Genomic DNA, 19,908 nt, shown 5'->3' with positions numbered 1-19,908 from the left:
GCAATCATTGATTCAACCTCAGTGTCCTGTCTTTGCTTGGAAGAAGTCTAATGAGTTGCATGTTGGCCTTCTAATATGTGATCTTGTGACTGTGTCTCTTTCTGAAACATGTGATGGCTATAACAAGCCGTTTCCCAGTCAGAATTCTAGAATGGCCTCTCCTTATTTATTCCCTTTGCCTAACCCATGTGGACCCAGGCAGTCCCCATATCCCGTTCTGTGTGTCCCAGTGTGTGCATTCAAGTCACCCATTATTAACATCAATTCATGTTGTCCTGCTTTATCTTACTGATTAAGTATTTTTATGAAAGATGATGACTGCATTTACAAGCCTTAGTGCTTTGGTATCTTTTCGAAACCAGTTTTAGAAAAGATATTGATGATAGGAAATTATAACTCAATTTTTCTTGTTTTACAATGCAAATGTCTTGTTTTGTGGTTTCTGGTATTCATTCTACTTACTAGAACATCTGACTTACTGTTCTGATGTTTTCAAAATAGCCACCTTCTTCATGGAAGTCAATTGGCTGGTTGTTCAGTGACCAGTGGAAAGTAACCTCGAGCGTAGGATCATGGAAAGCTCTGCAGTTTAAGACAATGCTCTCCCCCACTGTTATCTCTGCACGATCAGGTGTCAATTCCATCTTAGTTGGTTCTTTTAGAAATAAAAGAACATGGTACACATAATTAGAAAATGAAATAAAGAACCTAATATTCATGCTACTAACAGCATTTTCAAAAGAAACAATCATTAGTAATATGAAGAAAATCATTTTTAGTGAACCATCTAAACAAATTCACGTAAACCTGTTAAGAAACTATTTCAAATCATTAACATCACAATGAGACTCAGAATAATTAGTGATTCTGCTATTAACAAGAAGCACAAATGAGGCACATCAGAAGCATTCTGGATGACAAAGCCCTGAAGACATATCTCAGCCATGGAAAAGTCAATACATTCTGAGCTTCTTTTAACGCTGCAGAACCTAAAGGTTGAGTGTTTGTTAAAACTCAACATAGGTAGTTCTGAAATAACCGAATACAATATATATGTTTTTCTTTTCAGTATACTCTTTAAAGATTTTGTTTTCTATAAACTTTGAGTCAGAAAACCTCTATATAAAGGTAAAAATAACCTATATACGAACATTGCCCAGTTTGAATTTCCAAACAAACTAGGCACTAGATTACTCAAAGTATAGTCATTCATTATAAAAATAGCAGCACTTTGTTTTTTGTCACTGAAATTAATCAGTTAGATAAAATGTCATATTGAATCAATTTCCTCTGAGGGCAAACCACTTAACTATTTAATTGTACTAATGGCAATATATGCGTATTTAACACATGTCAGATGAAGCATAAATTATCATTAAATAAGAAACTCTCTGCTTGTTTGTTTTGTGCAGGCTAGACAAATGTCTTCAGGTATGTGTAATTGCATCTTTCGTCTTACAATTATTCTGTATATCAATCTTTCAATAAAATATTTTCTTTTTTTTTAATAATTTAATTTTACAGTTAGCAATGACGTGTAATTGTACTGCATGGTATATAAAAACTATTAATAATGACGTCAATCATACCAATCTAGAACTGTGGAAAATATAATTTTATCAAGAATATTTTTATAAAAATTTGAAAGCAACAAAAGTATGTGACTATTTCTAATTAAAAAAAATGGCAGACATTTTCTTTACTTAAGCAAACAATAATGTTTGACAGAGTCGGCTTACATGGAAATAACAGACTTCCAAACAGGTCCATTAGTTCCTTGTAATGTCCCACCTGCGGGGCAGTACAACCTGCTGTGGTAACTATTTTCTCCTTAGTTTCTAATGGTTTTAATACTAACAGCAGTTGTGAGAGTAGAGGAACTTCTAATTCACTGACTTCATCACAGAAGTCCATTTGTATTAACCAATCCATTCCTTTTCTGCATCATTATTTCCTGATGCTATCCCCAGAGTTTTTAAGATGAACTTTATTTTGTAATGTACAGCACTAGAGTTACTGGTCTGATCAAACAGCATTATCTAAATTATCAGGCATCTGCTTTGCAGCTAAATTTTATATTTATATTAATAATTTCTTGTAGGGTGCTTTTTGGACCTTTTTGGTATAGTAGTGTGGAAACCCTGCAGTGATGTATCTACTTGAGGCAATATTTTCTGTTAGTTCAAAGGAGCCACTTCTGGAATCATCACTGATTTTTCTTGCTTCTGAACAAAAGTTGTCTTAGAGTCTCGGGCCAGAAGTCTCAGTCAGCTTGCATGTTACATGAAGCAGTGCAATTGACTTTGGTTATTGTGCTAGGAGATCATGATTTATAGATTTGTTGTTGATCAGAACTATTGTGTACTGCACAGCAGTGAGGACTTTCAGAACATGTAAATGCCATAGTCCAGGGCATGATATATTCATCTCGATAGCATAGTAATTCATAGGCATCTGTTCAAGATCCTTGCAAGGCAGAGCATAGAATGTGTATATATATATATATATATATATATATATATATATATATATATATGTATGGCAATTTAGCTGAGGAAAGTTAAACATTTCAGTGGGGGAAATCTGAATGGGTAAAGATGATCAGCTTCATCCTGATTAAATTATCAGTCCTGGTAATCCATACAATGTATTGATATAGTGTGTGTGTGTGTGTGTGTGTGTGTGTGTGTGTGTGTGTGTGTGTGTGTGTGTGTGTGTGTGTGTGTGTGTGTGTGTGTGTGTGTGTGTGTGTGTGTGTGTGTGTGTGTGTGTGTGTGTGTGTGTGTGTGTGTGTGTGTGTGTGTGTGTGTGTGTCTATAGATGTTGGTATGTCTGTTTGCATGTATCTGGAGGCAGGGAAAAGTTTGTTTGTCACAGTTACGTTGCAGGTATTTGTACTATGTACTTATAAAACATGGTAAGAAACTCATTAACTTTTCAAAAATGCTTGGCTGTGCAACAGATAATTATGCAAATAGTATTTTAATGAGTTCCATGACTATGCATTTTCTGCACGCCTAAGGATCTCATTACAATAGAGAAACAGAACTTGTTCTTATTAAGCAAGTTTAGTTTCACTTCTGAACAGCATGTCTATCATTTTAGCAGTCAGTATGTTTTGCAGTGGTTTGCAATTATCTTGTTTTTTTATAAAGTTTAATTTCAGAAAATTTATCTTGTCTCTTATTCCTTGTTTCAATTTGTAATGCTACTACCTATGAACATTTTGCTTGTATGAGGTATTTCATACAACTGACTGGGTTATTTAATTACTCAGTACTTCTACTTAAGTTAATAATATTACTTAAACTATATTATTTATGTATTTATTTGATATTTGTTTACTGGAAAAGTCTGTCTGGGAAAATATCCCATTTTCAGGTCCAGAAAGAAAAGCTGAACACTGACATAGTATAATACAAAGCGTAATACAAAAGAATGACATATTAATAAATAAAAATACAGCTTCAGTTCATATAATTTGAACGCATACATGCATAGTGCAAACATTTGGAGAGCTATACCAAGTTGAAAAAGAACAATGTCACTAGATAAAGTATTCTCAGCTGCAGTTTGTAGAAATGACTTTAAACACATTGAGTCCACTCTACAGAACAGAGATGATTATATAATATAGCCTAGGCAAAAATATATTTGTTCTTTGTCTAACAAACAGATTTTACTAATTCCTTCTCTTCGAACATTATCAAAGTATGCTGGTAGTAGAAGGGGGAGGAATAGTTCAGCCTGGGGTATTGCAGGAGCAGAGCCAAGTTTTATTTATGTAGTCATTTTGTAGTTGCTTGAACTTAGAGAAGTTAATTTGCAGATGGATAGAATTTCATTTTTTAGTGACAGCTTATGAGTGGAGACTTTGACCTGAGGATTTGTGAGGTTTATATATAGTGAGAAGATGTTGTTCATTAGGCCAAAGTAGTCTGTCAGGGTGATAGGATTGGAGAATAGGAGTAAAAGCAGGGCAGCTTTGTGACTAATGTTGTGTGTGGAGGTGCATGTAATCTAAGTGACAAGGCAGTTCCAGGCAATTCAAAACCTTATGGGCAATACAGAGGTGACTGCAGTATTGTTTTTGGTAGCAAATTTTGCAGTGTTATTATAGCATGCCTTCAGCTTATTTTTAACTGGTGCCTGAAAGTTGGTTAGGTCGGGTGCATCATATAAGAGAGAGGGTTGAAGAGTATTTAAAAATCATGTAAATAAGCTTATGCATAGATGTGTTTACCCTGCAATTTTAAATGCACATTATGTGTAACTTAAATGTGGAGTTTTTCTTACCAGGCCTCCACTGAAAATGAATTTTGCCCAGCTGGACTTTACCCAGACAACAAAGACAAATAAATAAAAATAAATAAATAACAGTGGTTTTGGTAGTGCTGCTAAGGAAGTTTTTATGCCCGCAGAGCAGTCTTAATTTATTTATTTATTTATTTATTTTTTTGAAATGCTGGTCACATTTAACATTATCATCTATAGTCACACCATGAAGTTTTATAGGGAGACTACTTCCATTTCAATTTTATTTAGTGAAAATATTTTGAAATTTGCTTATCAGGTGTGTGTGTGTGTGTGTGTGTGTGTGTGTGTGTGTGTGTGTGTGTGTGTGTGTGTGTGTGTGTGTGTGCGATTTGGGAAAAATGGCAGTAACTTTGTTTCTTTAGATCTGAGTAGTAGATGGGCATTATGGAGCCATTTCGCAACTGAGGAAAAAGCTTCTTGCTTGATATGGAGAACTTGATGCACACATAAGCATAGGATCATCAACATATTATATAAGTGAGGCTAGACCTACAGACGTATACATGTTGTTAAAGTTATTAAAGAGGAGGTGACGAAGAATGGAGCCTTGGGGTACTCCAGTGGAGACCTGCAGATATGGAAAGAAAGTATTCTGACATTTTACAGACTGGAGCCTCTCAGTTAAATAGTTATTAGTAATAAAGAAGGGGAGAGTCCATGGAAACTGTATCAAAGGCTTTTGACAGATCAAAAAATAAAGAAAGGAAACAGGTTTGCCCAAGTCCTAGTATTGGTTTATGGTGTCAGCAAATGAATGATAGGAGGGTTGTAGCTGTACTGTGTGTTAGGCAGAAGCCATGTTGGTTGGATGTTAAGACCCATTCTTGTAGAAGATAGTGGAGGAGTTACTTACGAATACAACTTTCAAGAATTTTTGAGAAAGGTGATACTACTGCAATAGGCTGAAAGTTAGGGACATCAGCTGAGATACCACATTGATGAAGAGGGATAATATATGATATTTTTTCCATTGTTATAGTGCCTAGTATTCAGCTATTGATCTGCTGATAAGGATAGAGACTGAGAATGGTGCGTCTATCTTTAGGTATTCAGCTGGGAGGTTGTCAGCTGCAATGGAGCAGAGTTTGAGTTTAAAAAGAAGTTTTTGTTTTATCATTGATGTGGAGACAGGTCCTAAGGGGAATTTGCTAGCAATGGATATAGTGGGTGAATCTGGTTCAGGTGGAGATGTTAGGGAGGAGCAGAGTAAAGGAAATGGTAGTGGATATGGTGTATGGAGAATGCTGGTTTTGTTCTAACATGTTGTTTGCTGAATTACTTGTACCGGGTGCTATTGATGGAAGATAGAAGCACCGGATGGAGGTGAAGAGTTTTTGGCTAGGGAGTTAAGGTTTTCTGATTTAGTAGGTATTGAATAAGGTTGCAATTACTAGAGGAGAGCTGCTATGAGAAGGGCTGAGTTTCTTGTTTTCACCCATATGTAACTAGTTATGTATTGATGTCCAGAATTTTGGGGGTCATTTTTGTGTTGAAGTTGTAGATGGTTATAATATTGTTTTTTATATAAGTTAACTTGTTTTTTTTTTTTTTTTACTCAGATTAACCAGTTTTCTATAAAGTTGGCTTTTACAGGGAGTTTTCAATTTAAATTATTATTTTAAGTTTTGTCTTGGTCAGACATTGCAGTTTTTGTTTGGTAGTGAGCCATGATGCAAAGTTAATTTTTATTCTTTTTCAAAGTGGGGCAGGACTGTATAGACTATTTAAGAATAAGTTATTAAAGGTATTGACTGCCTTGCTGAGTGGAACATTTTTAGGACAGACCAGTTAAAGGCTTTCAATTTATTGATGAAGGAGGGTTTATTGAATTTAGAAAGGTCAGTAGGTGGTATTTTTATAGGTATAAGCTGGAAGGTGGTCACTGTGTGATTTTCGATAGGTTCCAGAAATTGTAAATTTACTAGGGTCAGAGATCGGTATCCAGTCTAGAATTGCTCTAGAATTGCACCTTTTCTGTTAGTATTTTTAAATCTAGTGTGTGTTTTGATAAGTTGTGTATAACCATAAAGGTTTATTCCAGCTGAGGACAAGTCTGATGTAAGGTTTTGCCAGTCAACATTTATATCTCCAGTTATGAGATATATATTTAGTTGTCCAGGACAGGATTTCTTCAAAAGTTGCTGTGTTATTTCCTGATGGGACTGACTGTAACAAAACATAGCTGCTGTTTTATTGTTAAGCTTTAGCAGTGATACTAATATTTCAGCATTTTGGAATTTTGAGATGTCTGAATAGACAGACAAATTTTATGAACTAAGGTAAATGGCAAATTAAGGCTACAATCCCCCCACTTTTTTGTGAGGCCTATTAGCTCTGCAAAACTATAGCCAGGAGGGAGTAGTTCAGAATATTTAATGTTACGCTGAAGCCAGGTTACTTTGATGGCAAAAATATCAGGGTTATACTGTGATATCCAGACATGTAGTTCTGTAATTTTGTTACAAATGCTTCAGAGGGTGACAGTGACAATATTCAGTTTTTATGTAAGACTATTGGGAGAATGATGGTGTAATGGGGTTGATGTGCTTGCTTCATTAGAATGGATAGGTGGGTGTTTAATGATAGGACAGTACAGTTCAAAAAATGTATAGTTTGAGGTGATAGATGAAGGAGAGTTAGTTAATTAACACTTGTGTAGGGGTAATTCTTTGCCTTTTAGATTAATTGGTGAACATTTGAAGCCTTGGTTGGGTTAGACATCACTGCACTGTGAAATTTTTGAAAGGTAGTAAGTATATGGATCTAGAAGGAACCTGTATGAATTTTATTTTTTGAGTAGAGGAGTGGTAGTGAAGTATTTAGTGCTCAAAATGAAGACAAGGCGAGATATTAAAAAGGCAGGGAAATATATTGATAGAGCTACTTCTGAATACATAGTGTGCTGAGTAAACTGTGTCAGGATATGGGTATAGAGCTGAAAGAATACTGTGAGAGTTTGTTATATAGGATATTAGTGGCAACAGAAAGAAGCATGACGTTTGGAGAAACATTTGAAATTTTGGTGGTTACACAGAACAGGAAAAAGTGAAGTGCAGTATGTAGTATGACATGGAGGGAGGCAGAAGTGGCAATAATGAAGAGAAATAGGTGGAGAAGATTTGTCTTATTAGTTAATTCTAATTATGCAATAAAGAGAAAGTAAATAGAGAAGAATCACTGATATCTGTAGTCAGATATCTGTAGTCAGTCAAAAGTAAAAGAAGCAGAATATAACTAAGGAGCATATAATTGTATGAAGCACAGATGAGGCTAGCATTGCCACCTATCTGTTTTCCTTCCAGACTATCTGGAAATCAAACTGATTGTCCAGTAGTCCAGGAAACACTGTACAAACTCTGGTATTCTGTAACAGACTATAGAAGTTTGTTAAATCTGTGGATTTACTATGTTTTTTTTTACAAAAAGCATAGCAGAACAGCAGAAAAAAGGCATCACTAATGGATAAAGAGGATGTTCCCCTCAGATGTCTTGATGGTGATATCACAAAATCTGCAGAAACTGGGTTGGATATGAGTGGGGTTATGTGATATGGAAGGGGGTGTGGGTTAAGTCTGGTTTTCACCACAACGAAAGGTGGCAACCCTAGATGAGGCAGGTGTAATTTCTGTGGCTGTTAGGAGTGAAAACATGAAAGTGGTTATTTGTGAACTGTTTACGTTACTTCAGGTAGGAGGAGTGAGGGATATTGTGATAGGTTCAAATTTGGATAAGTACGGGTAGGCTCAGTATAAAGGAAGTCATGTTATGAGTGGCTGCGAATGAGAGTAAGGTGGGGAGTGAAGCAAAGCCAAGTGGGATAAAACTAAATCAGTAGGAAAACAGTCAGGATTAGCAAAAGATAAGTAAAAATGTCTTAATAGACACGCAACAGCAAAAAGTTGGACGTATTAACACAAAAAACAGTGAAGACTGTATCAGTGGGAGATAGAAAATGGCAGTGTATCAAATAGCAGTAAGATGGTACTAAAGGAAACAGAATTAGCACAGCCCAGATGGAAGAAAGTAGACAGGGAACTAAGAGTGAGATATGCATAGCAGACAGGATCGGGCAGCAGCCAAAAATCAATAGCAACTCATTGTGCCTTACAACTAAGAGACAAACAGAGAGTGTCTGGAGTACAGCAATAGAGTAAAAAATAGACAGGTTCCAGCAAGAAGGGAATCCAGTATGAAAAGTATTCCTACAACACCTCAGTATTCATACAATTAGGTAACAGTAGACAGTTGAGTGCATTTTAAGCAAAGAGATGCAACAACAGTGAAATTCACGTAAACTAATTCAAGATGTAGCTAACTAAACAGGTTAAAGACATACATATATTTTACTCATCATATAGCTTGCAGTCTACCATACTCTTACGAAAAAAGCACATTATTTAAATAATTTTGTCATTACTATGTAATCCTGCTTGTGACAAAAGGTCACAGTTTAGTCCATTTCAGTTTCATATCATTTTTGTCTATATTTCTATCCATTCAGTTTCCAAGTGGTACTGCTGCAGTCCTCAAAAAATTCCTTCTCTCAGCTAATTATGGGAACTCCATATTGAATTCATCCCTGCTCATGATACGTTTGGATGTTTAATTTTCAATATTGTTCTTTTGAATTTAAATCAAATATTAATGTTCAGAAAATGTCAAGTTCTTATGATAGCTTGCAGCTTAATGTGTAACTTTTAAGGTGGGCCCAAGTTCTATGACAATTTTCTCTTAGATGCTTAAAATAAAAGCTAACCTAATGTTTTGTGGTGCTTCACAAAGTCAGAGATAATGAGGGAAATTGTAAATGTGTTCCATTGATGTCAATAAAGCCTTAAGCATAACAGTGTTAGCTATGAATATGAACAGCTATAAATAATTCCTTCCTGTACTCTTTTGGAGGCTTGAATATTGAGATGTCAGCTAGTTGGAGTTATTTGCATTCAATATATCTTTTTTTTTAATTTGTGGATCAAGGCAATGGGTCATTCTTGAGAAGATGCAATCATATTTTCTTATATATTTTTAGTTAAATTAAATCAGTTTATTTTGAACACTGGATATGCTAGAAGAGTACAATAATTAAGTTTTTACATCTCTGATGGTAGGAAAAAATGCTATTTTCAATTTTAAGATGTGAATATCTTTATAACTTGACATGCAGTAGATCTGTGAAGTTAGCTGTATGTTTATGCCTAGCCTTATTATATCTGGTTATAATTAATATCTAAAAACAGAATGGTTATAAAACATACTACAAAGTAATGCATCCAACATCATGTTTTGTATTGTTATTTTATATGATGGATGAAATTTATGCAACTGTTATGCATTTCCCTCATTAAGTAAGAACCTTAAATAAATTTAGACAATGAGAGAAAAATAAGACAATAGATACATTATGTCCAGGTAAATTACCCATAAGCTCTATTTCCTCTGTCTAGCACACACTCTCTATACTAATCTATAAGATGTGATAGCTTATACTGGACAGTACCTTTGGATAGATGGTAATAAGAAGTTATGTACTCACCATAACGTTCCATCTGAGTAGGTAAACATCATTTGGCAGCAACCTATGGGTCTTCGGATCCATATCGGATTCGAGCCGGCAGTTTCCAACAGCTGAGATCCGAGCTCCAATCTCCTCCCCCTACCCATAATCCCCTGCCATCCCTACCTGACCTGAGATCGAGTTTGCCTAATGCAAGACCTGCACCAAATAGCCAGTCTATGGTCTGACCTCGATACAATCAGATGACAATAAGAGTAATATAAACATCCGATGGTCAGGGGGAAGGAGGGGGGGACAGTTGCTGCCAAATGAAGTTTACCTACTCAGATGGAACGTTATGGTGAGTACATAACTTCTTTATCTGAAATAGTTAACTTCATTTGTGCATCAACCTATGGGACAGAGTCCCCAGCTACCTAAATCTTCGGAGGTCCTCATGGAAGGATGTTCCGGAGCACTGCAGAGCCAAAGGATGCTCTCCCTCTGGAGACCAGGTCCAACTTATAATAATTTATAAAGGTATGAGATGAAGCCCAAGTGGCTGCCAAACAAATTTCATCCAATGAGACTCTAGAACGAAAGGCAGCAGAGGTGGAAATTGACCTAGTAGAATGGGTGTGGACTCCTTGAGGTGCGAGCCGGCCAGAACTTTCATATGCTAGTAGAATACACTGTGAAATCCATCTGGACAGTGTGACTTTAGAAACTGATTTTCCAAAATTGGTTTTAGCAAAGGAAATAAACAGCTGGTCTGATTGCCTATGACCAGCTGTTCTGTGTAAGTAGAAACGTAGTTGCCTATGAACATCCAACGAGTGCAATTTATATTCGCCTTTGTTTTGGTAATTGGGAAAGAAGACAGGTAAGTTAATAGTTTGATTGATATTTGATTCGGAAGCAATCGAGGGATTGGTCCTGAGGGATACTCTGTCTTTGTGAAAAGTCAAATATGGTGGCTTGGCGGAAAGGGCTTGTAGTTCAGAAACCCTTCTGGCTGAAGTGATAGCAACGAGAAAGGCTGTTTTCCAGGATAATAGTTTAAGATCCACTGAAGCTGCAGGCTCAAAGGGAGGAGCTGTCAAAGCCTGGAGCACGAGCGCTAAATCCCAAGGAGGGACTACATCCTTCACCGGGGGTCTTAGCAGGAAGGTACCCTTCAAAAAGGCCTTACACAATCTGGTTGAGATCAAAGGGCTAGGTCACTCCCCATGTGATAATGTGATATTCCTGCCAGCTGAACTCTGACCGTGGAAGAGCTGGCTCCTTGGTCAAAAAGTCCTGACAAAAAGTCTAACACCATGGGTAACGGAGCCGTAAAGGGGTCTAAGTTTTGTTGCTCCGCCCAAACAGAAAAATGTTTCCATTTCCTATCATAAAGACTTTTAGTAGACAGCTTGTGGGCCACCACTAAGATAGCTTTGACCGGAGAAGAGATACCGGGAGCCCTAGCTAGGAGTGGAACTGGAGCAACCAAGCCGTGAGCTTCAGATTGTTCAGATTCAGGATCAGAAGGTCTAACGGGTGCAAGATCAGATCCGGGATGGGATCCAGAATCCAGGGAGGATTCACTAGATGAGACCATAGATAAGAGAACCAAGCCTGACGAGGCCAGAATGGGGCAATGAGGATTATTCTGCTCTCCAGCCGACTGGCTTTCTGTAAGAACTTCAGCATTAAAGGAAGGGGTGGATAAACATAAAGGAGACCGGGCAGCCAAGCATGTGCCAGAGCATCTCGGGGGGATTCCCCAGGTGGGGGAATTAGAGCGAAGTAGTCGTTGCACTTCGTGTTTGAGGGAGAAGCGAAATGATCGCAAGAAGGTTGACCCTATTTGGAGAATATTTGTTTCGCTACTTCAGGATTCAGAGACCACTCATATGGCAAGAGAATCGTGTGACTCAGTCTATCCACTAGGATGTTGGACCATCCTGGTATGTGCATCGCTATGAGAAAGTGGTTGGTGGAGATCGCCCATTCCCACCCTCTCATGGCCTCTCGGCAAAGTGGATAGGACCTGGTTCCCCCTTGTTTGTTGATATACCAGACTACCGACATGTTGTCCATCTGGACCGCAATAGCCCCATGGGAAGAAGGCTCTGGAGTGCTTGCAACGCCAACAGCACCACCCTCATCTCTAGGGCATTGATATGCAGTGAGGTCTCCGTGTGGTCCCATGTGCCTTGGACTGTCCTACCTAGACAATGCCCCCCCACCCAAGTCGAGAGGCGTCCGTGGTCACCGTGGTTAAGGGATGGGACATAGCAAAGGGCCGACCTCTGAGGAGGTCCGGGGACTGGAGCCACCACAGGAGGGCCTTCCTGCAAACCCTGCTGAGGCGAACGGGATGGTTTAGAGGGTAATGCAGGAAGGACCATTGGACTTGGAGGGTCCACTGTAGGACCCTCATGTTCAAATGCACCATGGGAATCAGGTTGATGGCAGCTGCCATCGACCCTAGGGCCCTCAGGACCAAAGCTGCTGAAGGAGATGGGGATTGAAGAATGGCCCGCACATGGAGTCTCAGGGTTTGAAGCCGGTCCGAAGTCAAGAAGGCTAGGAGCCGTCATGTATCCAATCTGGCCCCGATGAAGTCTATGATTTGGGTCGGCAGGAGGGAAGATTTCTTTACATTAATTGTGATCCCCAGCCGGGGAGCTAGATGGAGGAAAGAGTCCCTGGCCGCACAGAGTAGATGGCTTGTGGGGGTGGTCAGGAGCCAGTCGTCCAGGTAGGGGAAGACCTGAATTCCCTGGAGTCTCAGGTGGGCCGCTATCACTGACAAAACCTTGGTAAACACCCTGGGGGCTGTGGTGAGACCAAAGGGGAGGACTCTGAATTGGTAATGACTGGCTCCTAGCCGGAAGCAAAGGAACCTACTGGAGCATCTGTCCATCAAGATGTGATAGTACACATCCTTGAGGTCTATAGAGCACATACAGTCATTCTCCTGCAAGAGGAGGAGAACGGATTGAAGTGTGACTATCTGTAACTTTTCTTTGGTTACTGACAGGTTCAAGAGGGATAGATCGAGGATTGGCCTTAAGTCCCCCATCTTTTTTGGCACCAAGAAGAACCTGGAGTAAAAGCCCGATCCAAACTGGTCTGGGGGGATGTGCTGAATGGCTCTTTTTTCTAGCAGCTGCTGGATTTCCACAGCTGTGGCCTCCCTCTGATCGTGGGGACATCGGGGAGGAATCAGGGATTGCGTGGGGATGAAGAAACGGGATTTGGTAACCTCTGGATATGATACGAAGCACCCAGCGATCTGTTGTGATGGACTCCCAAGCTGACAGGTGCCTCAAAAAATGCCCCCCAACTGCCTCCAGAGTGGAGCAGTCGGGTAACCCCTCAGGGTTGCTGCATGGGCCGATCAGAGAACGATTCTCTGGACCCAAAACTCCTCGGACCCCCTCTGCCCCTAGAGCGGCGTCCACCCTGTCCTCCTCTGCCTCAGAAGGACTGGGTGTCTGGAGCATTACGGGACTGTTGCGACTTCCGGAACCACATCTTCTTCTGTCCCTTTTGGTTCTTGGAGAAAGACCTCTGGGGAGCAGAGAAGCGGACTCCGATGGCAGACAATGTCTTCCCATCCTTCTCGCTCTGGACTAACGTTTTGCGTACGGTTTTGCCAAAGAGGGCAGAACCATCGAATGGGGTATTAGTGAACGATGCCTTAAAGGGTTCCATGAAATCACAGTGGCGGAACCACGTCTGTCGCCACATGATGATGCCCACTCTGCTAGCTCTAGCGGCTCCTTCCGTAGCATGGGATAGTAGCCGCATAGAGGTATTAGAAATAGACCTAAGAGTGACCATTCGGGTAGAGTACACCTGCTTGTCCTCCGCCGACATGGACTCCGGGGGCGACCCAGCGTACTCTTTAATAAGGTCTCACTGGAGCCATATGACATGTGCCATGTAGTTCAGTGACCTTACCGAGAAGGTAGCTGAACTGAAGACTCACTTCCCAAGTCGGTCCATTGCCCGAGACTCCTTGCTAGGAGGATGGACTGAGGGACTTTCTTGGGCCAGTTCCCTCTTGGTGGCTGCCACCACCAACATGGCATCTACTGGGGATCCCTTACTGCAGTGCAATCTGTCGGAGGGGGGACTAAGTATCCTATCAGGTCTCTTCGGGACAGGCTCCACAGTGTCCGGCTCCTTCCATGCCCTGGTAGTGATCAGGTCTACCAGGGGGTCGGCTGGAGGGGACACCCAAGAGGTAGATGGGCCTGCTTCAAATGCCTCCAGGAACACACACTCGTCCAAGGTAGGCATTGGGGTGGACCACCCTCCCCTTATTCTGAGCATCTCCATGATGTCTCCAAAGGAGAAGTCTTCGGGGGGTGATCTTGGGGAGCCTTCCCCTTCCTCCAAATCTGTGTCCTCGGTCAAGGACTCAGGGGAGTCCAAGTGCCTCCTTTTGCACTTGCACTTGTGAGGGACCTCCTCGGGGGGGCTGTCCGAGGAGGTCTCACCAGGCTCATCATGTCCCAACAAGGGAACTACCTTGGACGTTAGAGCAGGCTGTCCCTGGGGCAGGGTGATAGAAGTCAAAGCCAACTAAGAGGGAGTGCGGGGTGGAGCCGTAGCTGTGGCCGGGGGCTTTGAATCCCTCGACAGAGCCTTCTCCACCACGTCGAAAGCCGATGGAGAGCTGCTCTCTCTGGGATCCGAGAGCAAACCCTCCCTCGGATCCGACGAGTGGATCGGGGTTGGCGCCGACGCTATCAGATTCAACAAGCCAGTATGCTCCGACCTGGATGGATCCGAAGGCACACTGACACCCTCGGATCTGAAGCTCAGCTCTCGGCTCCGAGAGCTCGGATCTGCCGAAAAGGGACCCGACAGACTCGAGGGTGCTGTCGTACCTGATACTATCGGCGCCGACACACCCCCAGCTCCAATGCCACTCAGCTCTGAGGACACCAAACCCGGGAAGCGGGTTGGAGAAGGAGCTTTTGGGGTGAAAAAGGGGGATGAGCTCCCCCCCATAGGGGGGTGAGGCAGGAGCACTCCCATCTGCAGTTGGACCTGGAGGAATCTTCTCATCATCCGGTCCAAATCTGCGTCCGTTAAGCTTTTGGTGGACCTGGATGAGGCCACCGAGGTGGGATGGGAGTGCCGCTTTGATGACCTCAAGGGAGACCAGGCCTCCTCCTCCTCCGGTCCCGGTGAGAAGCAAGGTGACCGGAGCCGGGAAGGAGAAGGCTCGGAAGTCTTGGAGGGAGAAGCCCGCTTAGCTGGTGGGGCCGATGTAGAGGCCTCGGCCCGCCGCTTGTGGTGCTTCTCCCTGTGCTTCTCTTTTCTGGCTTCCCTATCCTCCTGGCCCGAGGTGGGAGGTTGTGTCCCGGCCAGGGGAAGGGAAGCAGTCGTGGGTACTGCCGCAGCTGCGGCAGGCACCACGGGGGGACCGGAGGTCAGAGCCAAGTCAGTGGGCAGAAGTCTCGCCAGAATCAACTTTGACCTCTGGTTCTTAAGTGCCCTAGGGTTGAATGCTGCACAAATAGTGCAACCAGAGGAGAGGTGTTCAACCCCAAGGCACAAAACACACCGAGTGTGGCCATCCGCTGGGGATAGCTTATGGCCACACTTGGTACATTTAGAAAAGAATGTCTTTGGGGCCACAGACATTATACTAAGAAAGACACACACTAGGCCCCAAGCACACACAGACACATGCCCTAATGCTCTCACGAGGGGGGGTGGAGCTAAAATTAAAATTAAAATTTGTAGCGAAGGGGAAGCTAAACACACACACAACACTTTTTGACAGGAAAGTAAAGAAAAAAGGCAAATTTTTCTCACAAAGTTTTGAATAGAAAAACCCAACGCCTGGAACTCAAAGATCAAGTTGCTGGCTTCAACCGTGGCAAACTAGATCTGAGGTCAGGTAGGGATGGCAGGGGATTATGGATAGGGGGAGGAGCTTGGAGCTCGGATCTCAGCTGTTGGAAACTGCCGGCTCAGATCTGATATGGATCTAAAGACCCATAGGTTGATGCACAAATGAAGTTAACTACTTCAGATAATTAGTTTCAAATCTGAGTGGATAAAAGGCTGAAGCAGGCTTGTGGATTTATCCATGCAGGAGGCTGTAGTTGTTAAGAAGGTGCCCTTCCCCTGCTGTTTTTTCAGATGGCTGGTCTAGGATATTTGTTGGTCAACGCTAACAGAACTTTGTGCTAACTACTAGACAAGACAGAAAGGCTAGCTACAAGTGGGTCTGTGCAATATGAATTGGGTATGCTAAGGTAAGACTTAGATATTTAATTATTTTCCTGAAATTAGGTCTTGAAGGACTAGAGAATGACTGACAATTTACATTGTATGTAATTTGTTGTGAGAGCTATGAACAGTGTATCATTGCATATGGAATTAACAAAGGCTTCATATAACAGAAGGAGGGTGGGTACAACAGGGAGATTTTATTTGAATTTATGAAATATGACATGAAATGATAGCATTAAGTTATCGTGCAATAATAAGTCAAGCACGTCTTGCCTGTATTTTGAATGAAAGTCTTGAAGGAAGTTAATGGGAAGCACTGAATTTACAATAATTGTTTAAAGATTATGAGAGCTAATTAAAAGAATGTGAAGGAAAGATGTGGGATCATTATCCAAAAGGACTAAATTGAAGTGAGTTGATAAGAAAATGGGCAGACATAAAAAGATGTTGTGAAGTTGATTAAGGATTTGTGCAAGGTAGGAAAAATCCATTTTAACGGTTATGCTGAATTTTTAATATTAATAATTAAAAAAGAATAACAATGGGAAGTAATTTGGTACAAGGTTTAGTTTTGAGTTTAAGGTTATAATTGAAGTTGTTCTTATGATTGAATGAAAAGTATAGCATGAAACCTGTAATAATTAAATTTTACCCCAGTGTCAAGGATTACAATGTAGCGAGATTGGATTATGAATGGCAAAACAAAAATGCGGTTATTTACAAAAGTTTATGCTAGTTTTTTTTTTTGTTTTGTTTTTTAGAAATTGTATAACAGACCATGTCGTTTTTATATAGATTTCAAAAATGTTGTTTGACAGATCATTACAGGTTTATATGAATATACACACACACTTCTCTCTCTCTCTCTCTCTCTAGCTCTCTGTATATATATATATATATATATATATATATATATATATATATATATATATATATATATATATATATATATAGATCTACCTGACTTGGTCGACAGTCCTTAAATGCTTGTCGATCAAATGAACTGTCGACCAAATAAACTTTCGACCATATGAACTGTCGACCAAGTCAGGTAGATCCATATATATATATATATATAGATATATATATATATATATATATATATATATATATATATATATATATATATATATATATATATATATATATATATATATATATATATATATATAGGTTCATAGATTAATATTTCTGTATTAGTCTAAATGAGGTTTGGCAACAAACTAAATTGTCCAGGGGTTGGGCAGATGAAAGGGTTAAATGGAGTGAGGAATGATTGGGAGGAAATGAGGTAGGGGTTGGGAGGAGCTTAAGGGGTTTAGACAAGTATAGCCTGGCAAGTAATCACATGCTGGCGTGAATTTGCTACTGCAAGTGTTACATCCATGCCGACCTGTGGGTACTGTGGTGCAGGTAGACCTTGGACTACTTTTAGTCAGGAATTGGAAGTGGAGGTATGTATGGGTAGAGAAAATTGGGTGTTTTGGTCCTGGTGGCTCTGTGCTAGTGAGATTTGATTTCAACATGGATATTTGAGGTAGACAAGTCTGGGTGCAATGGGGATGTTGTAGGCAGTCTGTCTCAGGTTTTTTCTCACTTGTGTTGTATGTTTGGCAGAGAGTGGTAGTTTCCCGGGCTCTTTCATGGGTTAGAAAGTAGTAATGTGCAGTGGTTTTGCCTTGCATGAGCAGTGTTGCTAGGTGTGTGGGTTGAGGCGTACCTCAACTAGCTTTACTTTTCCGGCAGTATTACAAAAAAAAAAAAAAAAAAAACTAGCAGTTGACACCTTTAAATTTGGAAAACGTTCTGGTTTTAATATTGCAGGTAGGGTAAAAGCCTGTTCAAACACCCTACATGCATGTGAACCAGTATGGCAAAGTTTGACAAGTTGATGGATGTTTTCTTGTGTGAGGAAGCCATGAATTGGAGGGGTTTGCCAGGCAGAGCAGTGCAGGTCAGTGAGGCACGCGCTGACACAGGGACTGTCAAACAGCAACTTTGATTGTATCTTTGAAAGAAAAGGTATTATCAAATACAATGAAAGCTCCAATCATGTCAAAAGAATTGTGACTTACAACTGGAGCATTTAAATAAAACAATCCAGCAGTGTTCAAAGTCCTGCAGTAGTTCTGGAATGTGATGGGAAGTGAAGTGCTCTTGGTGGGAAGTTTATTGCTTTGACAGAATTAGTTTTTAGTTAGCACTGCGCATGAGTGGCGTGGAGCTAACAGGCAGGGCCACACATTGTTTCCTCACACAAGCACACACAAAAAAAAAAAAAAAAAAGACGTAAATGCAACACATGTAGTATGATGATTCTCACGCAGGTCTAACAAACCATCCTCCCTTTTGAGCTGACTGCGCATAAGGGGATATGTTGTGTTTGATATTTCTTGGGAAAAAGGTGCTAATTTAAAGAAAATACAACACAAATGTTTAAAACACACTGTTTAACAATCAGGCAGAAATAATGTCTGTGTGTAGAATACGGCCTATGTTGTTGAGGCGAGCTGCGGATAGGTTTCTGACAATTGCTGGGGTGATGTGGGGAGGGAGGGCGGCATTTGGTGGCATCCATTTGAGTTTCTGGCATCGTATCCAGTGGAGGATGCATGTTGTTTTTGTTGCAGTGAATTTACAGTTTCTTTTCTTCTACAAAAGCATGATGAAGGTGCTACAGTGGACATTGTGCCGGGGGCTGGAGTGATGGGCAATGAGGTTGTAAAGGACATGCGCACAGTCACAGTTGCATATCTGAAGATGTTGGAGGCACAGAATTTGAGGCTGGGATGATAATGAGCCTGCATTCCCCAGTGGCTGAAGGAAGTGGGTTGCACAGGTGATGCATGCTGCAGGAGGTTTGTGGATTTGGAAGGTGGAAGCAGTCGGGGTATGAAGGAGGGAGTTTGGAGGGTGATTGATTGGGCAGGATGGATTTTACTTTTCTGACTGTATCAGTTGCAGAAGACGTTCTACTCACGAGAGAAGTATAATGGGGCCACAGAGCATAATTAGAAGTGAACAATGGTTAGTGGTTCTCAGAGTGAATATTTTGTTGGTACAGTAGGGTCAAGAATAATGCTACTAATTTTAATTTCATTAAGGTATGCTTCAGTGCTGGTATGTTAAGGCATGGGGTTGATGACGGGGATCTATTGTAATTTACAGGGGATGGGTACACCGAATGATGTTTGGCTTAATCCTTCCCTTTATGGCAGGTAGTTGGTGAATTAGTTTGGGTAGAAGGGAGGGAGAACAGCGTGGTCAGGCTGGATGGCAGAGAAGAGGTACAGGCTTGCCCTCTTCTGTTCCCCCTCTGGTGTCTGAATGTTCATTTCAAGGAATTGGGGGAAAGGAAAATGAGCAGCTGGAGGAAGCTTGCTGGATAGGTAAGCAAGCGGAGGTAAGGACACTGATTATTTGGTTGGAAGGTAATTCAATGAATGGTGTATGAAGTGAGATGGGATGCTGCTTCGTATGAGTAAGGTCATGCTGTCCTGAATTATTTGGTTGGATAGGCAATTCAATAAATGGAATATGAAGTAAGTCTGGGACGCTGCTTCATAAGTAAGTAAGCGAGCAAAGGTATGGATGCTGCTTATTGGACAGGGTGAATAGGTACGCTGTCTTGATTAACATTACAAGGATATTTATGTTGTGTTTAGAATCAACTATACGATGTCCAATTGCAATTAATAAATTTTGGTGAATAAAGCTATGTTATGGAAGTTTAATAAAGATCGTCAAATGTCATTCGGTGTGATGTGTTTATTGAAGGGGACCTGGACAATGACCCTGAAGCCTTTGCAAGCCTAGCCCATAGGATTAACCTGGCATCATATGCC

The 19,908-nt window shown here is 40.9% G+C and overlaps 1 protein-coding gene across 8 annotated transcripts in view; it reads right to left on the bottom strand.

Annotated features, from left to right (window-relative positions):
* CNTN5 (contactin 5) overlaps positions 1–19,908 on the bottom strand; it is a 5,719,910-nt gene that overhangs the window by 733,367 nt on the left and 4,966,635 nt on the right. For all 8 annotated transcript variants that reach the window (XM_044072706.1, XM_044072701.1, XM_044072707.1 and 5 more), the window contains one exon: positions 480–655. In XM_044072706.1, the coding sequence (XP_043928641.1) occupies positions 480–655 (176 nt within the window). The remainder of the gene's footprint in view (positions 1–479; positions 656–19,908) is intronic.

Source organism: Protopterus annectens, chromosome 5.part0 (genome assembly GCF_019279795.1).
Source record: "Protopterus annectens isolate FY-2018-M chromosome 5.part0, PAN1.0, whole genome shotgun sequence".
Classification (NCBI taxonomy): Eukaryota; Metazoa; Chordata; order Ceratodontiformes; family Protopteridae; genus Protopterus; species Protopterus annectens.
This window is presented reverse-complemented; position numbering and strand designations above follow the sequence as displayed.